This window comes from Myxocyprinus asiaticus, chromosome 7 (genome assembly GCF_019703515.2).
Source record: "Myxocyprinus asiaticus isolate MX2 ecotype Aquarium Trade chromosome 7, UBuf_Myxa_2, whole genome shotgun sequence".
In the NCBI taxonomy this organism is placed as follows: domain Eukaryota; kingdom Metazoa; phylum Chordata; class Actinopteri; order Cypriniformes; family Catostomidae; genus Myxocyprinus; species Myxocyprinus asiaticus.
The window spans coordinates 45764676-45781535 of record NC_059350.1 but is presented as its reverse complement, the minus strand read 5'-3'; the positions used below and the strand labels follow the sequence as shown (position 1 = coordinate 45781535).

The 16860-nt window shown below is 37.6% G+C and overlaps 1 protein-coding gene and 1 long non-coding RNA gene across 2 annotated transcripts in view; both read left to right on the top strand.

The window, feature by feature from the left end:
- The window catches only part of LOC127444465 (uncharacterized), a 120575-nt gene extending 112084 nt beyond the window's left edge, over positions 1-8491 (top strand). The window contains exon 3 of the long non-coding RNA XR_007897821.1: positions 8362-8491. This is a non-coding gene — a long non-coding RNA (uncharacterized LOC127444465). The remainder of the gene's footprint in view (positions 1-8361) is intronic.
- Positions 8492-8703: 212 nt separating this feature from the next.
- Positions 8704-16075, top strand: elfn1b (extracellular leucine-rich repeat and fibronectin type III domain containing 1b). Its single transcript, XM_051703830.1, has 2 exons — positions 8704-11192; positions 11706-16075. Exon 1 carries the CDS (start codon positions 8718-8720, stop codon positions 11160-11162), a length of 2445 nt encoding a protein of 814 aa, XP_051559790.1. The 5' UTR covers positions 8704-8717; the 3' UTR covers positions 11163-11192; positions 11706-16075.
- Positions 16076-16860: the final 785 nt, after the last annotated feature.

The following is a 16860-nucleotide window of genomic DNA, read 5'->3' as shown; positions in this document are numbered from 1 at the left end:
TGTTTTGTCATTAAAACATGTTTTACTTATATTGACATCTACAACCAAAAGTTTTCAGTTGCTGATGCCATTGTTGTACTCTAGAAATTTGCTATTCGCAGTTAGCCTCCTCTGCTGGCATAACATGCCTAATAAATAAATATTTTTTCATCCTTTCATTCTCATTGACCTTTTTGCCTATGTATTTTCAATCGCTTTCTACTCCTGATTCATCTACAAACGAATAGCAAAAAACAAAAAGTACAAGCAAAGTGTGGCAACTTTCACAAATCGCATGCTTGAAGTCATGCTCCTTAGCCGAAGCAGTGCGTGAGTCTGAGCTCCACCACGTCAGGCCTTCAGAATTTCTGCAGAATCCCTCAACAGTGCAAGTGAATAGGCATCTAAAGTCAGATTGTCAGCCAATCAGATTGATTTATTTGTTCTTGGTGGGTGTGATCTTTAGTATATGTCCCAGTCCAGGACTTCTAGCTGGCCTTGAGTGACACAATCACGCTTTAAGTGATGTACATAATTTGAAAGTGAAGGGCGTGAGATCTTGCTAATGAGTTGGCTATCACTCACTGATGGTATCGCCGTTGTGAAAGAGATCCTTATGGATTTAAAAACCTGATATGTTCTGCATGATCGTGCGATTGATTAATTAAACAGGAAAGGAGGACTGATTATCACTCCAAACAAATTGGTTAGTGCTTTTTTCATTGTTATAGCAACATCAGGAGTTTTCTAAGTGTAAATTAGGCTGTTTGAGCATTCAGTGTCGGTTCAAGTTTTGAAAAGTTATTGTGTATCCTGACGAAACAATTGATTGCAAGCAAAACTTAAATTGCAAATATTATAAGAGAGATTTTCTTGGTATTAGACCTCCTTGGTTCTGGCTTTCGTGCGTGGGTAACACTTTATTTTGATGGTCCCCTACAGATATTCAACTGACTAAAAGTGAAGAAAGTCATTAAGAAAGATCTATATACAGGCTACTGAAAGTCTACTGAATGTTTGTTGAAACACTGTTTACCAACTATAGCAAGTCAGTTGATAAGTCACTTATAGTCAGTTGAATATCTGTAGGGGGACCATCAAAATAAAGTGTTACCTATTTAAGTTCCGTCACAAAACTACATGCACTGAATATGATGTAATATTATACACTGTTTTAGTATACACTATAATACACGACTGTGTAAATCGTATCTGCCACAATTTACACCAGGGTGCAATAGCAATGCCACTATTCTCAATAAGTTTAAATAGCATTACCTTACCTTAATTTGGTAATTTAATTTTTCTTATTCGTTTGCACAGTCTTGGAATTTCATTGAAGTTAATTAATAAATTATACATGTGATTGTTGTGTTTTGTTAGTTTAAAAAAAAAAAAAAAAAAAATATATATATATATATATATTCTTTCATTTGAAGATGTTATACCTGTGCTAATAAACAACAAGCTGATAGTTTTGCATTTTTAAGCTTTATTGACTTGTTTGTTTGCACAGTTTAAGCTTGCTTAGTTGTTGATGTTGGATGTGTTTAGTTAGATGTACCAGTAGGCAGGAGGGCCCCATTCTGAAAATCTGCATAGTGTCCCCAAAATGCTAGGGCCAGCCCTGTGTAGCGAGTTAAATATTCTCCCAAATAGATGATGTTTTTAAGGTTAATGCTCTCTCAAGTTTTAAATCATCAAAACGCACCTCCCTACCCTAAGCCTTAAACCTAAACCTTATCAATTAGTCATAAAAAGCGAATGTGCCATAAAAACACTCTATTGCTCAAGCAACCACATCCTTTTATGGTGCTTCTATGACACTTTCGGCTCATGCGTAGACTCACATACTCTGAGAGACAGTTGTGCAACCGCTCAATTTGATTGCGCCCGAACAAACTTGTAAATGTAGTTGATTAAGTAATGCAAACGTTATAATGTATCGTCTAAGAAGTCATGTGCTATAGTTAAAGTGCTTAGATATTATAAGATAGCATTATATGAGGAACAGGGTGAAAAGTGTTTATGAACTGACAATCTGCCATTTTACTTATGATTTGAATGAGAGAAAATAGTCAACTCCAGTGTTTTCACCAGAAAAATGCCGCGATACATACAACGAGGCATGTAAAAAGCATTTTGCAAAATTTAGGCATAATAACGTGATTCTGAGACCAGGTTGGATTTTAACCAAATTTTTCTGAAGTACTATTAATTTCTGTGTTTTTAATGAGGCTAAAATTACTAAGTGCACCTTTAGGAGTTTCGTTTTGCTCTGCAGCGGTGCAAAGAAAATAATTTTAACCGGCCATGAAAAACTTCGACTTAAAGACCAAGCAGAAGCTAACTGACTGAATGAGTGTACAAGTGATGAATTTAATCCTTCACCTAAGTAGTATTCATGAGCAAAAATTCAAAGACAGTGGGCCTCCCTTGTGACACAACGTTCACGATGGCGCCCCCTCTGACCTTGAAAGGCTTGAAGTGTTCTTTGGAAAAACTGTCATTAGCTAAAATCTCCGGATAAATGACACAGAGGTCATGGTGCATCAACTGATCCTGTCCATGTAAATACTAAACTTAAATACTGCTCATCGTATCATCGTCTTTTGGGTTTGACACCTGAAACTGAAGGATTAGAATTTGGTGGTCTCAGAAACCGCTCCATTGTAATTACAGACTAATACATCACGTCTAATTTGTTGGCAGGCTTGAGAAATATCAAAGAATCTTCACAAGGATTCTTGATAGATATATATATATACACTACCGGTCAAAAGTTTTGAAACACTTGACTGAAATGTTTCTCATGATCTTAAAAATCTTTTGATCTGAAGGCGTATGCTTAAATGTTTGAAATTAGTTTAATTTTGAAAACCCTGCACTACAGTATATGCTTCCTTACTACCTAGCAAACTCAGAAAACCACCCTGCCGTGATGCTATCTGCAACGCTTTTCTTGTGGAGGTCAAAGCGGCACTTGATGCTTGTATTGACAGGTGCGTTGAAGCCCTGACGCAAGTAATATAAAAGCATCTTAAGAGTGTCACATCAGTCCATAAATCAGTTCCTCTTCAACTCACTCTCACAGCTTATCGCCACACGCTTTATACATGCTACATCCAAGACACCCAATCATGTCTATACGCTCCACTGCCTCGTGTTTGTCTCCTGGATGCGGCGCTGACTGTGGCGTTGACAAGGTAGAAGGTTACGTGCCATCTGTAGTGTAATTCTAATCATAAATGTGTAAATCAGACAGCCCAATGGGTAGCACCGCCTGCCACTAGAATCAGCGTAACCATGGTGACAGTCCCTGTGGAAAGTAGGCCTCTATACTTTTTTTTTTCCTTTCAAAAGCTTTCCCAGATATGACTCCAGTGGGTAAATGTGTCTTCAGAAGTGATATGATAGGTGTGGGTGAGAAACAGATCAATATTTAAGTCCTTTTTTACTATAAATTATCCTCTCTGCCCAGTAGGAGGCGATATGCATGAAGAATGTGAATCGCCAAAAACAAAAGAAGAATGTGGAAGTGAAAGTGAAGAATTTATAGTAAAAAAGGACTTACATACTGATCTGTTTCTCACCCACACCTATCTTATCGCTTCTGAAGACATGGATTTAACCACTGGAGTCATATGGATTTCCTTTATGCTGCCTTGATATGCTTTTTGGACCTTCAAAGTTCTGGCCACCATTCACTTGCATTGTATGGAACTACAAAGCTGAGATATTCTTCTAAAAATCTTAGTTTGTGTTCTGCAGAAGAAAGTAATACACATCTGGGATGGCATGAGGGTGAGTAAATGAAAATAATTTTTATTTTGGGGTGAACAATTCCTTTAAGTATGAGCAGTGGTGGGGCCTGGGTAGCTCAGTGAGTATTGACACTAACTGCCAACCCTGGAGTCGTGAGTTCAAATCCAGGGTGTGCTGAGTTACTCCAGCCAGGTCTCCTAAGCAACCAAATTGGCCCGGCTGCTAGGGAGGGTACAGTCACATGGGGTAACCTCCTCGTGGTCGCGATTAGTGGTTCTCGCTCTCAATGGGGGGGCGTGGTAAGTTGTGTGTGGATCGCGGAGGGTAGCATGAGCCTTCACATGCTGGGAGTCTCCGCGGTGTCATGCACAACGATCCATGTGATAAGATGCGCAGATTGATGGTCTCAGAAGCGGAGGCAACTGAGACTTGTCCTCCACCACCCGGACTGTGTGAGTAACTGTGCCACCATGAGGACCTACTAAGCAGTGGGCATTCCAAATTTGGAGAAAAGGGGATCAAATAAAATAAAAATAAATAAAGTATGAGCAGTGGTAAAAGAGATGTCTTAGCAAGCACCACTAAATATAAAAAGCATACTTACTGTCTACTTTATGCAATACTTGTATATAAATAAAGTCTATTGATGCTGTATATGCTTATCCTCTATCTATTCAATATCTCTACTGATTCTGAACTGTATTAGTGTGTAAATGAATTGTCAAGTTAAATTAATCACTGTGCATCACTTTAATTCATTTTGACATGTTTACGGTGTTTACTTTCGGAAGAGTAATGTATCTAATATCACACATTGCACCCAGAAACCTGGGATATTGGGATATCCGCCTAAAAAAAAGAAAAGGAGAGAGCTAGAGAGAGATAGCGATAGAGAGAATATGGAGATAACTGCATTTTCTGTGTTTGCCCAGAGCTAGTGGCTTAATGTAATGTCACCGAGTCGCACAGTTGTTTATTGATCATAAAAAGGGAGTGTGTTATATTAAGCCACAAGCAACTACACTGTGGTCCAGGCAACTTGTGTGTGGCATGCACACACACACAAAGTGTCTCGATCCCTTTCTCTCTCACAACCCTCCTGAAAAGGCAAGCTTAGACCAGCATACATTTTCACGCTGCTCCTGGCTGGTTCATACTGATTTGGCACAAGAAAGCCTAGCTGGTAAACTTGGCTGAAAGCCATTTGGGGAAGCCAGCACACCATCATCACATGTTGGAGGCCAGCATCCAGAACACAACATACACATAGATACACAGAATGTTAGTCAAATTGTTTTGAACAGCACATGCTCTGCAGCAGTGTATTGAAATGTGTTCATGCAGCTAACATAAGTCATTTTCTTTGAAGTTTTGGAATGGTTTGGCATGCAGGTTAAGTGTGTTAGGACAAATGAGTAAAGCTTTGTTCTCATGACTGCAGCACTGTTAAATGTATCCACTGTGAAGCATATAAACTGTAGTTTGGTAGTTATAATAAATCCGAATCATGTGCAAGTCTATAACTTTCACAGTAAATGTTGCATACAGTTTGACACTTGTCTTTAGCATGCATGAAAAAATGACATGCTTCTGACAGGGTTCAACAGTCTTTTCCCCATTAAATTATTATTACTGTCTCTATGAACTGAGTGTCTCTGTGCATGTTTTCCTGCAACTACAGTGGCCCCCAAAAAGTATTTGCACACTAAGACAGTCTTAACAATGAAAATTGTCATTGCATTGATCAAACCAAGTGGCATTCACTGCATAAAAAAATAAATAAATAAAAAAACAGAAGACAAAATATTTGGACACTTGGTTGTCAAACTTGGTGGAACATGCCCAAGGTTAATGTGATGAATAACTTATGTGATTACTCTGCTAGGAAACTTGTGTGAATTTGTGACTTCGTACATCCACTCAAAATGGCCTTGAAACTAGTCGGTTAAAAGTAACTGGAAAAAAAAGGCTAAAATAATAAAAGAAAAGAAAAAATAATGCAACTTTAATATTTTGTTATCTAAAGAAATTACATTAAAATATGAAGTGTACAAACTACGTTTTGCAGCCACTTTAAGCTTTAGTCATAATGTTTTTAATGGATTGTTGACGCATGTAAAGCAATGCATGTTATTGTGTTTATAATATTTAATTTCTTCCCTCTGTCACATCCAAACTCTCTGAATTCCAAGAAATAGGAATGCAAATAACATGCATGTTTTCCGGCATATTTCTTCATCACACATTTGAAGTGAAATGTTGTGGGAATGCTGTCTGTTCTGATTGCAGCTCTGCAGATCATAACTTCAGTGTAAATTTGTTTATGTATCTGTGTGAGACGGTGTGTGTGTTTAAGCGTGTGTAAATTGGCCCTGGGAAATTATGATGCTCAGTAACATTCCTTCACACTTCAGACATCTGTTCAGTCTCTGTAGCAGTATAAACAAGCACTCTTTACATATCATGAACGCAGGCATACACTAATACCACTAATTATTACATTTCAAAACACTAATAATTTATAATTATCTGTAATAATTTGACTGTCAAAAAAATAAATTATAAATAAATAAATCACACCCTTTTTGGTAAGGATAAATTTTTTTTTTTTTCTTTACGGTAATAAAGTTGCTTGAGGTTTTAACTTGTCTAAAGGTAATGTTAAAAAGTTTCGGGTTTTTTATACCTCTAGTGGTAACAAACAGAACTGCAATCTTTAGCAAAGAAACTGGGCCGAGCAAAACAACATTGTTTATTAATATTTGGGGACATGTAAAACTGAGCTACAGTTTAAAAAAAATGGAATATAATGGGTAACAGTTATTGCATTAGGTATCAAACTGTTTATAGCATTTTTTAATCTTGTTTTTTGTTCATTTATAAATATACAATTGTTAATTTTTAGTTAACTAATGTTAACATATGCACATTTGAGTTAAAAATGTATTATTACATGTTGAAATTAACAGTAACCAAAATTAATAAGTGCTGTAAACGTATTGTTCATTTTTAGTTTGTGCTGGTTCAACTAATTTACTGTAGTTAACTAATGTTAAATACAACCTTACTGCCAAGTTTTTGCAGAAAATATTAGTAGGACAACAAACCAATTCTGAGGAAGTGTACCAGTGTTGTAATTAATCTGGCTTTCAGTTTGTCTATTTACACAAGTATGTTCATACACACATTTATTATCCACACTGTGAAAATTATGCTGTTTTCCAGTGTGAGCATTTAATCACAGTCTAAATAAATAGGTACATATTTAAAATGGTGGTAGTGATTAGAAGGGTACTTCTAATAGGAGCAGAGTGATTTGTTTGCAGTCAAGGTGGACGGTGTACTGACTGTGTGTAGTTCCTATCACACAGTGAAATGAGAGCGCATTCGACAATATAAACAGTATGAAAGATTTACACAACAGAGCCCCTTTTCACCCCATCTCTAGTCCTACAAAGCTCTTCTAAAATGAATGCATTGTAAGCTGTCAAGAACCTATGAGGCAGCAATACCCCTTTCCAAAGCTCATCCATATGAAACAGCCCGGCACTCATACAGTACACATACGCTGATGAATGCAAAAACACTCCAATGGGCCTTGTAACACACTTTCAAATACATTTTCATGGACTTCTATCTCATATACCTCAGGAGTAATTAAAGTCCTTTGGTAAAAACAAGAGCACTACATTTTTCATCACTTTTTAAGGAATAGTTCACCCAAAAATGAAAATTCTCTACTTCGAACCCTTATACTGTAACTTTTCCTCTTCCGAAGAATTTTCTGGCTTTCTATTTCCATTTTTAATAAGAGTGAGTGAGTACTGGGGATGTCAAGCTCCAAAATGACAAAAGAAGCTCCACAAAAGCACCATAAAATTAGTCCATATGACTTTTGCATTATTTTCCAAGTCCAAGTTTCCAGGTTACATCTTTTGTGTAGAAGTCATATGGGTTTGAAATAACATCAGGGGGAAGCTATGTGCCTCTTTCTTCAACTTTGGTTTGATTTAGGCCATGTTGTAATTAAAAAGATAAGGTAGCCTATTTAAGGGTTTCCCTTCATTAGCTGAGTGGAGAGTGCCTATAAGCTAATAAGGTGGATAGATGCAAAAGTAAACTCTTCTCGAGTGATTGTGTGTGTGTGTGTGTGTTATCAGGGAGAGCTTAGCTGTTAGACGTTAATTGGCCTCTGAGAGCATGCAAGTGTGTCTGTGTGATTGATCTATGATATCTTTAGTTCTCAGTAGGTGAGCAACCATAATGATTATATACATGAAAAACACTGTGTCAGCTAAACAAAATTGGACTCTTTAAAAATAGCTCTGAAAATGCCACTTGACAATATTCCGCTCTTGGTCTCACTCTAATAATTGCAAATTGAGGTATAGCAGAAGTAGAGGGTGTTAATTTTTAACGCAATAGTAAAGCATCATGGTGTTACGTTTGGGTAACTGATTTATTTCATAACATGCACTGCAAAATAATCACATTTATGTAATTTTGTGCTCTGAACCTAGCAGTGAGGGATTATTGTTGGATCCTTCTCCATATCTTACCCCGCTGACCTAGTTCTTGCAAATATCAATAATAATTTTGTCTCTTCTTTTTCTCCAGGATGCAATATGAAAATCTGGTCATGAGCTGGTATCTGATGAGAAATGTGGTCCTCGGAAGACACAAGCAATTCCTGCCCTCTGGGAGGCTTTGCATGGGATCGCTCAGATACGAAATCTGAAAATCTTTTGCACACAACAAAGACTCAGGTCATAACAGAAGTTTCCTTTCCAGTGTGGCAAGACACCAAGCATACACTGAAAAGAAAACAATAATCAATTTTCTAATACAAGCCAAGAAGTTTAAGAACTGAACAACTGTCCATGTAATTTCCACAGTGCATCCAATTATTTAAAGGCTTGTCCCATTTTCTTGTTGAATTCACATATTACTCCATCCAATAACCTGGTGGAGCCATGCCTGAAGCACAGATGTCCATTTCGCCTGGGTCCAGTGGACATGGAGATGGTACGGTGACCAGTGCCTTACTTTGCTGGGCTATGACTCTTGTGTTTCTTACATTGACAAGGGTGCCTGTTGTCCAAGGTGATTGTTGGCTTATTGAGGGGGAAAAGGGATTTGTGTGGTTGGCAATCTGTAGCCAGAACCAGCCACCATACGAAAATATCCCACTGCATATTAACAGCACCATCGTTGACCTGCGACTCAATGAGAACAAGATTCGAACCATTCACTTTTCTTCCCTGAGTCGCTTTGGCAATCTTACTTACCTGAATCTGACTAAGAATGACATCTCTTACATAGAAGACGGGGCTTTCTCTGCCCAGTTCAATCTTCAAGTGTTACAGATTGGCTTTAACAAGCTAAGGAATTTGACTGAGGGTATGCTGAGAGGACTGGGACGCCTACAGTACCTTTATCTTCAGGCTAACCTTATAGAGACTGTAACAGCAAATGCATTCTGGGAGTGTCCTGCTATAGAAAACATTGACCTATCTATGAACAGGATTCAGCAACTTGATGGTGCTACATTTCGTGGTCTGTCAAAGTTGACAACGTGTGAGCTCTATGCAAACCCATTCAGTTGCTCATGTGAGCTACTGGGATTCCTGCGCTGGCTTGTGGCATTCCCAAACCGGACAAGTGAGCGAATGGTGTGCGACACACCTGCTGGCTTTTCAGGCTATAACCTCTTAAGCCAGAACCCCAGGATGCCAAGATTTCTGAATGCTTTCCATGCACTCTCCTCTGTCTGCACTGATGACAACGTAACTCCATATTTTCATGGATCTTCAGATGGGAGCACTCCCACAATGTTGCCAGATTTGAGCCCCTGTGGATTGGATGATTGCTCTTCAGGGACATTTCCAGAGGAGTCCATAAGCATCACCCCGATAGTTTTAGATCCAGATGCCCGTCCGATCATGAAAATAAAAGAAGTGACCCACACAAGTGCAATAATCATGGTCCAGATTCCAAATCCATTTCGCAAGATGTACATCCTTGTCCTTTACAATAACAGCTTCTTCACGGACATCCAAAACCTGAAGAGCCAGAGAGAAGAGATTGAGTTGCAAAACCTCAAATCACACACTAACTACACATACTGTGTGGCATCCATACGTAACTCCTTGAGGTTCAACCACACCTGCCTGACCATCTCCACTGGTCCAAGAACTTTGCAAGAACGTGTGGCAAATGACTCAACTGCTACTCACTACATTATGACCATACTTGGTAGTCTCTTTGGAATGCTCATTGTGTTAGGCATGGTGTTCCATTGTGTGAGAAAGCGCAAACAGCACGACGAACCAAAAAGCAAGAAGCTTGAAAAGATGAAAAGAAATTTGATTGAGATGAAATATGGCACTGAACTGGAACAAGGGACCATATCACAGTTGTCACAGAAACAAATTCTGTCCACTGGTGATACGGTACAAAGAATGCCATACTTGCCAACTGCCAGTGACAAGGACCAGTATAAACTGCAAGAGATCTCTGGCACTCCTAAGACAACAAAAGGGAATTATATGGAAGTAAGATCAGAGCAACCAGACCGCAGCATTAGGGAATGTAGTGTTCCTGCATCGGAAACCAGCCAAGGATCTGTTGCAGAGATATCCACCATTGCAAAAGAAGTGGATAAAGTAAATCAGATCATCAACAACTGCATCGATGCCCTCAAATCCGATTCAACCTCATTCCAGGCTGCAAAATCTTGTGTGGTGTCCACAGCAGAGCCACAGTTAGTCCTTATATCAGAGCATCCACCAGGAAAGTCTGGTTTCCTGTCTCCAGTATACAAAGGAGGGTACCATCATCCCTTGCAGAGGCACCACAGTATGGATGCTCCACCAAAGCGCCCAAGCACGTCGTCAAGTGGTTCGTTGCGCAGTCCTCGCTCTTTTCGTTCCGAAGGAGCCTACAGAACAGAATCCAAGTATACTGAGAAGACATCTCCTTTAGATGAGTCAGGAATCATAACAGTCACTCCAGCTGCTGCAATCCTTAGGGCGGAGGCGGAACGGATCCGACAGTATAGCGAGCACAGGCACTCCTACCCTGGTCCCCACCATATAGAGGAGTCAATAGAGGTATCAGGGAGCCGGAAGTCATCCATTCTGGAGCCACTAACGCGCTCAAGACCACGTGAGCTGTCCTATTCGCATCTCTCACCACAGTACCATAACCTGAGTGGCTATTCCAGCCCTGAGTACAGCTGCAGGCCATCTCTTAACCTGTGGGAACGTTTTAAACTCCACCGTAAACGCCACAGGGATGAGGAAGAGTATATTGCTGCAGGTCATGCATTGAGGAGGAAAGTACAGTTTGCTAAAGATGAGGACCTACATGACATTCTGGACTACTGGAAGGGAGTCTCTGCTCAGCAGAAATCATGATTGCTGTTTTTATAGCTCATCCAATTAAAGGTGACTACACAAATCTCTGGACCAAACCAACCAGTATTAATGATTAAGTGACAAGTCAGCACTTACTTTTAGAGAAATAGCTTAGAAGTATTGCTGAATTCATTAGCTCTTTCAATCATTCGGTTTAAGAATGAAAACAAAATACAAGATACCGTAGATCTTGCAGTGATTATATGTGCCAAGTTGTAAGAATAGATGACTTTTAACAGTATTAACCTCAACATTTGATTTTGACATAAAGGAAATAACAATAAACTACTATTATATTATCATCCTTATTCATAAACATCATTGATTAGTGGTATTACTGTTAAGATTGATTCTTCTTATTATTACAATTAATCTTTGGTTATCGCATGGCCGTGTCCTGTGACAGTATATTGACTGTTGTGTACTTGGAGAAAAGAACATACAAATCAAAATGTCTGCCGAACACTGTTCTCCACAACTTTAGATTTTTATATGGACCATGCTACTTTGAAAATATTCATTTTTTTTTTTTTCCTTCTTTAGTGACTGTTCAAAGGACAATTTACCACAGAAGCACACCTCTAATGGATTTTAAACTAATGACTTTTGGAGAAAAAGCTTGTGTTAATGTTTTCTTCACTCTTTTTTGTAAAGTTTACATTTTCAAAATATTACACTATGAATGTTTCAAGTCCTTAAGACTAAAACCTGCAATGTGTGATTACATACAAACACACACAATTGCACTGGTGGAAATGTTTTTTTGTTTTTTTATTATTTTATTTAATTAATCTCTAAGCAGTGCTACTGGGGAAAAAAAAATTGAACCCACAAGGTCTGTCTGTCAAAACATCATGTACACTGATCATGCATACTGGAGAATGAATGTACTGTGTGTTAAATCTGTTTTTCTCCAATATCTTTCTTAGAAACCTTCAAGCTTAAGGCTTATTTCAACTTAACAATTCTTGTTCGCAAGACCTTCAGAAATATCTCCATGTGCTGTCTCAGTATATCAAAGCTATTGCTACCACATGCTTACTACTAAACCACTGTGAACCCCAGACAACACTGAATCAGTCCTAAAGTTTGTTTTCTACCTAAATTCAACAGAGCTGTCTTCTGCCGTTAAACCAGCTCTGAAGTGCTGATCTAGGCAGTACTAATAGCATAATCTTTCCTCACCGCCGTTAATGCTAATAGACAATTAAGATAGCGATGATTAAAACATTGGATTTGGCCTCTAACATTGGGAGAGAACAGTATCATTTAAGACCTGTACTGTGAAACAAGTTATTACAATACCCTGCTTCATGGAGGGGTTTTGGTTTGAAAGGCAAGGATATAAAAGGATATATTAAGTGCATGTTAAATGCCTGACATGGATTAGACCTAGAGCGCACATTTTTGGTAAACATATATAGTCTCATGAAAACTTGTACTAATTCATACGATAAGGTGAAATTGTGAGATATGGTACGACTTAACTTGTACAAAAAGGTATGACTTTTCTTTCCACAGACCAACAAACAGAATTTGAACTTGATACAAGCATCAAATTTTAGCTAGCCACCTATCCAACACTTTTTGTTTTTACTATTAAAATCATGGTTAGGTTTAGGGTTTCGGTAAAGGGGTTAGTTAAGTTTAGATTTGAGTTAGAGGTCCGTTCATTGGTTTGTTTATTTTTCTCCATGGGAGCAAAAGTCATACATTTTTGTACAAGCCAACTCTTACAATTGGAATAAGCGACTTTGTGACATGGTATATTTACAACTGCCAGCATTCATCACCAATTTTATGTAGGGAATTTATATAATGGTTAGCTTATGCCTGTGTCATTTTCCAACCACTAATTGATTTGGGGAATATTAAAAGAATTAGTGTTTACATCTGATCACAGTCTTCGGCCAGCAATGAGTTGATCGGCACATAAGATTAATTCTTACAGTAATACTACTTTCTTTTTTATGGAGTCTACAGACCATGCCTTGAGAACCAAAATTACTTAATTTAGTATGCCTCGATTTAGATTGGGTTACCCAGTTATCTAATAAAACACCAGCACTTTCAGCTAAAAAAACTCCCCGTCACATGTGTGGAAGAAGAATGAAGAACAGTGAGCGTTCTTCCTGGGTGGGGAGGTTTTGTTGAGCTGAAGTTGGCTGCACCCCAAAGGTGTCTTGAGCCAGTCAGAAGTGTCTTTTTCTAGGTCACATGGTCATTTCTGTCCTCCCCTCAAGATAATTAATTTACAACCTATTGTTATAAGGATTGTTAGTTTCCCGCTCAAAAAGTGACCATTTTAATCATGAATTTCATAAGAGAACTATAAAGGCAAATAACCCAAAATTATTTCTTATTACAGTTATAATTCAGTTATAATGCATGATTAAACTTCCTAATATTTAGTTTGTTAGTTTTAAACATGGATAATACATTACATGTTATGAGAAACATAATTGTCTGGGTTATCATCTGCATAGGATGCATTTGTACATTTTTGTTTTTAAGTATAATCCTACACATGGCTGTGTATTTTGATAGTAGTAAAATAAGCAAGTCCAAAGTCCATGTCACATATTCATGAATTAAGCTTAATTTGAGCTGGTGAGCCGGAAACATGCAACAAGTTTAGAGAGTTGGTTATATTGAAGAACAATGGAGGTTTCCATGGCGGTCATAGAACAGTCCCTCAACTTATCAGTCATGTGATGAGTTGGGGGTTTATCTGATTAACATCAAAGAGCAAGGAGTTTCACTGTGCTTCCCCCACAGTTAAGATTTGCCAGAAGCGACAAACTCAGTCTTGCTGGCACCAGTCAGAATTTCTTTATAGCTCAGAGGAATGCCAGTGTAGATTCTGGATTTAAGCTGTTCTGCATGGAATTGTTCAATTTCTCTTAGTTTTTTTTTTTTTTTTGTGTGTGTGTGTGTGTCGATGCACTACAGCCATCTTGACCTAATTTGTCATGAGACTGGGTTGGTTTTGGTTTTAATGGACTACTTGTACTAAGCCTCATCACATACTTCCGTTTTGAAATAAAGCGGCTCTCTAGTTTCCGGTTATATGTGTTTACTATATGCCGTAGTTGCCTAGATCCCAAAACTCCACTTAAAATGAGTGTTCAAAAGATTTTAAAGTACAGACATTTTTGGAGACAGGAGCAGAAATATTCTGAACATTACTGTGTACAGCATCTTCAAAATTCAGCCCAAGCCAATCTGAGAAAACAATGACTGGTAAACACTCCAAGCGCATTTCACCATTTCTCCTCACATGGAGGTCTGTAGCAGATATTTAAACACAGATCAACTTGAACAGCAAATGACAGAAGGTTGAAGGAGACTAGTAAAGGGTGTCAGCACCAGCACTCTTTGAATGAAACAACTACAAGCTTCAAACACTGCAATGCTCCATGTGTGATGGAGTACAGAGACCTGAAGAAAGCATGCATTACCTTGCTTTATTAAATGTATGTTTTAATCTCTTTTTTGTCATTGTTTCATTGAGAAGTATATGATATTTGTTGAAATGTAAATGCATAAGTAGAAGAGCTGCCAAAGATAATGAGTTATAAAGTTTGAAAATGATTAAATATGTGTAGTGTCCTTAAATATACTTTAGCGGAGTTATTGTATTTATTCAATTTGACATTAAAGCTGCATAATTCTGTACTGAGTGACTTTTAAAACCTGGTCAAAAAAAGAGAACGGCTAATGTATTTATAAATCAATTCATCTGGGACATTTAACCAAAGTTTAATCGTTCTTATGAATTTTCAATCACTCACGTTAACGCCGAAAACAAGATTTATTGTTTTAATCAACTGACAGCCTAGAAATAATCTGCCTTCCCATGAATAAACCTCTGCATGTATGTGCGCTGAATGCTGTAACCGGAAACGCCTAAGCCACACTACGTAGAACACGGAAGTAGTTGTGCAAGTAGTCCATTGTCATATTCAGTTTCCCAAAACATGGAAGGATTGTTTGTAATGATTTACACAAGTGTATATACAGAGGTAATATGTTTAAATTTAGCAATGTAGTTTATCCAGACAGTTCTAGCAATGAAAGTGCAGTTTTTGTTGTCATACTGATTGTTAAACTGATGTATTTTAATATTTCTGTACTGCAGCTCTGGTCCTAAACATGGGCTTATTTTGGTTCCTCATCATCATCATCTCTCCCCCAAAACATGTTTCTGTTGTTTTAGAATTAAAGGTGAAGTGTGTAATTTTTTTCCATGTTAAAATACCTTTACCAGCACAGCAACACTAGCTCAAACAATGGCATAAGTTTGGGGCGGGCCATCCGTTTCTCCGACCAATAGCAGATTGTTTGTTTTTTTGAATGCCAGTGTAGAAATTGCACATTTCATCTTTAAGTCTAAATATTTAGCCACTGCAGCAATTTGATCATTCCTGGGAGCGTTTACTTAATGGAGGTTTCCAGGAAAGGACTAATGCATGATAATACGGACAATATAATAATTTAATCCAAATGTTTGTTTTATGAATAGAATCAAGATCTTATTTAAAAAAAACAGGAGCTTTTCTAGATAATTTTTCTTAATAAACCTGTACATAAAGATAGCAGATTTTAAATATTATTATACTAAAATATTTGAAAAACATGTCCCCTGTACAAATCTTTATTTTTTTAAGGTTAAACTTTCATGCACTGTATCTCATTAATGAGTCTGTTCAGTTAATTGTCATTTCTAAAAACTGCAAGTTGTAGCACTCCTGATTTTCCATGGAAACCGAAAGTAAAAAAATAAATTTAAAAAAATGGTGAATGTATAGAAGCCTAAAAACAGCTGCATGTAGTGCAAAGTCTGCCTGTAAAAGGGAAAGAATGGATCTCAAAGGGCTTTCTTGTCTGGGGGGAAATGTCAAAGAGCACAATAAAAATGGTTTTATTTCTTGAAGAATAAATACTGTTTTCTCAAAGAGATATTGCGCCTCCAGCATTGTTTAGCAGCAGAGCTTGAGGTAAGTCTCTGGTTATGTCTTTGTGAGAAAATCAAAAACATGCTAAAAGTAGGCTGAAATGCAGTAACATGTTCAGAGACCTTTACCAGGTTAGGTGATAAAGGGAGACCAAGAAAAAACCAACAAAATGCAATGTATAAATAATAAGGCACACAAAAACCAATCATAAAAAAATAACATGCATGGTTCACCCAAAAATGATAATTCTGTCATCATAACCCCATGTCATTCCAAACCCATATGCCTTTCTATTTTCCATGAAACACAAAAGGAGATGTTAGGTAGAATGTTAGCCTGAGTCACCATTAACTTTTTTATGAAAACAGATGCACTGAAAGTGAATGCTGACTGTCTAACATTTTGCTTAACAACTCCTTTTGTGTTCCACAGAAGTCAGTCAGTCATACAGGTTTAGAACAACATAAGGTTCACTCAAAATTTATATTTTTGGGTGAACTCTCTTTAAGCAATAAGGTTAATTGCTACTACTTGCCTCAAGTGAGTTGGTGTAGTTGGAATAACAGGATTAAATCTAAAAAAAATAAATAAAAAAACATAAAAACAAATATATACTGTACCTGGGGTTAAAATCATTTTTCATTTTTGCTTTGAAGGAAAATGTAAATGAAAAAAAATAAAAAATCTGCTTGCCAGCTGGCAGCAACTTCAAGTGTCTTAAAGTAACACGTTAAAAGGAT

Bases quoted from the DNA above. Each gene is read 5' to 3' on its own strand.
- elfn1b (XM_051703830.1), top strand. From the start codon at position 8,718: ATGCCTGAAGCACAGATGTCCATTTCGCCTGGGTCCAGTGGACATGGA.